Source organism: Elephantulus edwardii, unplaced genomic scaffold (assembly GCF_000299155.1).
Source record: "Elephantulus edwardii isolate Elephantulus edwardi_28Jun2011 unplaced genomic scaffold, EleEdw1.0 scaffold00166, whole genome shotgun sequence".
In the NCBI taxonomy this organism is placed as follows: Eukaryota; Metazoa; Chordata; class Mammalia; order Macroscelidea; family Macroscelididae; genus Elephantulus; species Elephantulus edwardii.
This window is the reverse complement of record NW_006399916.1, coordinates 4359951-4365374: the sequence shown is the minus strand read 5'-3', so window position 1 is coordinate 4365374 and position 5424 is coordinate 4359951. Positions and strand designations below refer to the sequence as shown.

General features: G+C 48.3%; 1 protein-coding gene across 1 annotated transcript in view; it reads left to right on the top strand.

The window, feature by feature from the left end:
• EDARADD (EDAR-associated death domain) overlaps positions 1 to 4584 on the top strand; it is an 84276-nt gene extending 79692 nt beyond the window's left edge. Inside the window, exon 4 of the mRNA XM_006895388.1 lies at positions 4202 to 4584. Coding sequence (XP_006895450.1) covers positions 4202 to 4584 — 383 coding nt within the window. The remainder of the gene's footprint in view (positions 1 to 4201) is intronic.
• Positions 4585 to 5424: the final 840 nt, after the last annotated feature.

Here is a 5424-nt window from a genome sequence, read left to right as displayed (position 1 = left end):
AGAGACGACCCTACAGGAGAGAGCAGACCCTAGAGGACAGAGACGACCCTACAGCATAGAGATGACCCTACAGCATAGAGACGACCCTACAAGACAGAGCCGACCTTACAGGACAGAGCCAACCCTACAGGACAGAGATGACCCTACAGGACAGAGCAGACTCTACCGGACAGAGATGACCCTACAGCATAGAGACGACCCTACAGCATAGAGATGACCCTACAGGACAGATATGATCCTACAGCATAGAGCCAACCCTACAGGACAGAGCAGACCCTACAGGACAGAGATGACCCTACAGGACAGAGACGACCCTACACGACAGAGGTGACCCTACAGCATAGAGCCGACCCTACAGGACAGAGCAGACCCTTCAGGACAGAGACGACCCTACAGGACAGAGACGACCCTATAGCATAGAGACAACCCTACAGGACAGAGCCGACCCTACAGGACAGAGACGACCCTAGAGCATGGAGATGATCCTACAGGAGAGAGATGACCCTACAGCATAGAGACGACCCTACAGGACAGAGACGACCCTATAGGACAGAGCCAACCACGTCTCATGATTTCTTTGTCAGAGCATGCCTACAGAGTGACTGGTACTCACACCCCCAGCCTTCTGGTCAGCAGCCCACCACTTGACCCACTCCACCACCAAGGCTCCACTCCAAACCACGATGGAAAATTGAGATCATGGTGAGGAGCGGACGGCAGCAGGTCTGACTTCCAGAAGTTTAACAGTGAATAAAGAAGAGGAAGAGAAAGTTACTTCAGCAAGTCATAGAGCCAGAGAAGGGTAGTTGGAGGATTTTTAGGAGACTTGCATACAAGAGTCTTAGAGAAAGTGCAGCCAGGGCGGTGCTCCTGAGAGGCCAGGAGGGGAAAATCTTCTCACATACTCTGAGCATCAGGAGGGCCCAGTTCTTGGACAGACATCCTGCTGGGAAAGGAAAGAGGAAGATCCCCAAGGCGATAGATTAACATAGTGACCATGACAATGGGCTTGAGCATATTGGAGATGGTAACGGTAGTGCAGGATAGAGCAGGGTTCAGATCTGTTGCTTAATAATATCGCTGTGGGTTGAAATCAACTCGATGGCACCTAACAACAACACAAACACAAGGAGGCTCCAGTGACATAACTGTTAAGTGCTCAACCACTAACAAGCAGGTGTACACTTGGAGCTAGACGTGCCTGGGAGCACAGGCATGGCAGTCTGCCTCCAGCCGGTCACATCCTTAGAAATTCCATGATGTGATTCTCTACACACCTGGGGTCACCGCGAGTGAGACTCAGTCTGATGAAAACACATACCTATTTACAGGTAAATGAGAGAAGATCGTAGGGAGGCAGCTGAAGATATTATATGCTGAGGAATAAGAACCAACTGACCCTTCAGTGGGTTTTCAAAGGCTTTAAGTTGCATGGGAGGAAGCTGCCCATCTTTCACCTGCAGAGCAGCTGGTGGATTCAAACCGCTTCCCTTTGGGTCAGCTCCTTACCGCTAAGGGAGAAAGGCAATCACTGAAGAATTAAGGGGCAAGAAAGGTGGGAAAAAGGGGTAAGGAGAAGCTTGGCCATGAAGAGGGTCGGTGCACTGAGAAATGTTCCCAGCTCTGTGCTAAGCTAAATGATGCATTTGTTGGAGTACTATACAACTTTCCTCAAAACAGAAATTCCCCACCCCCCGAAGAGGAGAGGTCTCGAAACCAGAGAAGACTCCATTGTGTTCACACGCAAGCTCTGTTATTTCTGGGGTCTTCCCTTCTGCTGGGGCCCTGACACACAACTTTCACATACTCCTAACCAGAGTGTCAACTTTCCTGAGGGCCCGCGTTTTCCAGTGAGCCTTACAGCACCAACATGTTCTAGATTGCCCCATGATTCTGTCCCCAGCCCCTCATCTAGTGGTGCAATCCTTTGTCTCTTTGGGTTGGGAAGGACACCATCACATCCTTCCCTGGGATTTCACAGGCTGGTCATCCCCAGAGTAGCCAGAGGTGCTACCTGCATGTCCAGAGGCCCGCAGAGATGCTGTGACGCTGTTATTTAAGCTATTGGTGCTGCCATCTCCCGCGGCCAACAGCTTAAGAATGTTCTAGATTACTAGCCAGCACCTCTTACCAGCTTCATGCTCCCACTGATAAAATGGGTCAAAGACGGCTGGGAATAAGAATGTGGCCTGGGAGGGTGTTCTTCATGGGGAGAGCTCCCTTTTAAATGCCTCTCCCCACCCTCCAACCTGGCTTCCACCCACCACACAGACCACTGGGTGTTGCCCCCACTTCAAAGGGCATCCCATAGGTGAAAAAAAACCACCAAAAACCAACCCGGCAGGGAGAGGCACAGCTGGGATCAGGTTGTCATAAATCTAAGAAGTAACGTTTTCTGGCGTTTTCAGTTGTCAGTCATTTCCAAATATGTGTATGGAGTGGATATTCCAGTTTTGTGTGTTTTCAAAAACCTTCTAAAGGACTGTGCAGTCCTTTACATCCTGACATGCTGCGTTTCATGTTAAAAAGCCATCAAGTTTAACTTGAAACTACAAGGAGTAAAGGCTAGGGTTCACGCAAGTCCAGGCAAATTGCCTGGCTGCACCATGCTTTGCCAGGGAGGGGTGACCCCGCAGGGCTGGTTCTCTGTGCCCAGTGAGGGCCAGCAACCCCCTAAATGCACACTGCCATACACAGTGAGCCTCAGGAAAGAAATGAAAGCAGCTTTGTAAAAAAATGTCACTGCCCATTTGGCAACAGAACTCATCTTTGGAATAACATGCTGTTGTGTGAGTCTCTACAAACAAGTGTCCCGAGATCGTTTTCTACAAGATATGCTCTCTGCCAGCCAAAGGCATGTGGTTCAAATCCGCTAGCTTCTATGAGGGAGAAAGATGGGCACTGTCCTGCAGTGTCATCTACAGCCTCTGAAAACCAACTGGAGAGTCAGCTGTGAGTCGATTCCAACTCAATGCACACAACAACATGTTGTCATTAAGGAGCCCTGATAGAGAGCAGTGACTAAGCTAACCAAAAGAAGGTTAAGGAAAAAATGATAGACTGGGACTCCAGAAATCCTCTTTCTGGAAAATGTCCTTCCCTTACCCCATCCTTACTTTGTAACCTGGCTTATAATGGGCCCCCCATTTTTGTAGCACACTTTTAAAAAACAATTATAACCTGGTCCAATCTTTCTAGGGCCTGGATCTGCTTACACAGCAGAAAGAACAAAGCCACCAACTTTTACATAGCCCAGCTAATCATGGAAGTGTGTCCTGGCTTCAAATAACTTGAGTTTTAATTTTTTTTTCCTTCTCAGAGTAATGTAAAGTTAAAATGGGAAAAGATATTTAATATTTAATACTAAGCTTAAAAAAATTCCTGCTATCATTGCTATGTATCTTGATGTGAGGACTATGATGATAATAAAAGAAAGTATAAAAATTTTAAAAAAAGTTCCTATCTATCTGGAGAAAGGCTCGTGATGTGTTCCTGTAAAGATTACAGCCTGGGAGACTGTGGGGAGAGTCTGCTTTGCCCTCCAGGGTCTCTCTTGTTGAGTACTGTTGAGCCAGAACCAACCCATGGCTGACCCTCCAGTGGTTTTAAGTTGCAGTAATTCACACAGGAGTCAGTTGTCCATTTTCCTCACACAGAGCAAGCAGCTGGTGCATTAGAACTGTATACCTGTATGTTGGCAACTCCTTATGAGAGCTTCTGGGAGTCAGAATTGCCCAGAGGACACATCGCCACATTGTCGTGACATTGATGCTCTTGACCGTTCAGATCCCTGGGTGGCATCACCACCCTGCTGTCTTGACATTGAGGCTATTGACCATTCTTGGTGGCAGCATCTGTCCTCCTTCACTGTCCTAACGGTTGACACTTCCCCATGTGCCAACCACAGGGCCATGGAAGAAAGACCCGACAGTTTGCTTCCTTAAAGATGACTGGTAAGAAACCCTGTGGAGCTGTTCTCCATCACCCACGGGCCATCGCTCCATGAATCAGGTGACTCTGCAGGTCTCCTCTGCCAAACACACGGTCATCACTCCATGAGGCGGTGGTGACTCTGCAGCATGACACCAGCAGGTCGGATTTGGGTTGGTGTTGACTATTCAGAAGAGTAAAGGTGATGGGGGGAAACAGCAGAACTTAAGCCTCTGGTTGACGTGTCGGGATATTTTGTTTCTCCCTGCAGAGTTAAACGAAGATGTCTTCTGTAAAGAAAACTGCACGTGCCCCTCGTGCTCGCTTCGGGCCCCCAACATAAGTGACTTGCTGAATGACCAGGACGTTTTAGACGTGATCCGGATAAAGCTAGACCCGTGTCACCCGACGGTAAAGAACTGGAGGAATTTTGCAAGCAAGTGGGGCATGCCCTATGATGAGTTATGCTTCCTGGAGCAGAGGCCACAGAGCCCCACCTTGGAGTTCCTGCTCCGGAACAGTCAGAGGACGGTGGACCAGCTGATGGACCTCTGCAGGCTCTACCACCGGGTCGATGTGGAGAAGGTCCTGCGGAGGTGGGTGGAGGAAGAGTGGCCCCAGAGAGCCCTGGGGGACCACTCCCAGCACTTCTAGAGCCTTCCTCCTTCCTTTTCAGCCTATGGACACTGAAACCCTGCTGGGTCAAGGAGTTTTCCTTGTTGCCAGTTGAGGATAAGAACATGGGACAGACGACCTTTGTTTTTCCCAAGCAGGTGGCTTTGTGGAGGGTACGCTGCGATTTGGTGGTGGATTTTTGCTTGGTTTTGCACATCTGTGTTTATTTAATATCTGAATCTGCAATTTAGGGAGCAATGTTTGGTCAGCTTGCATAGGAGCCAAAGCTTACAATCAGAATGGAGCCAGGCCATTATGAACATGGAATGATCCTCTCTCTTAAGGACTATTGAAGATTTAAACAAAATGGGGCCTAGAATTGTTGATGATCCCTGAACAAGCACCATTCTCAAACCCTCCCTAATCAATTGGTCTTCCCCCACTTGGAAGGAAACAGCACAGAGCACCTCTTTGTTGCTTTTCGTTGTTTTAAAAGCAGCAGCTCTGGTGGTATAGTGGGTTACATATTGGGCTGTTAACAGGTCAGCAGATCAAATTCACCTGCTGCTCCAAGCAGAGAAGCTGGGAAGTCACCTCACATAAGGATTTACAGCCTCATAAACCTGATGGAGGGTTTCCCTGAGCTGGAATGGGCTTGATGATAGTGGATTTGTTATGAGATGATGAACAAGATAATAGTAATTACCTTTATAACATACATGCCAACTTTCTATTCAGATGCTTTTATAATCTGTATGTTGTTGTTGTTGTTATGTGCCGTCGAGTCTCCTGTGACTCATAGCGACCCTATGTACAACAGCCCTAAACTCCGCTCTGTCCTGTGCCAATCGCACTGTCTCTGACACTCCCATTCCAATT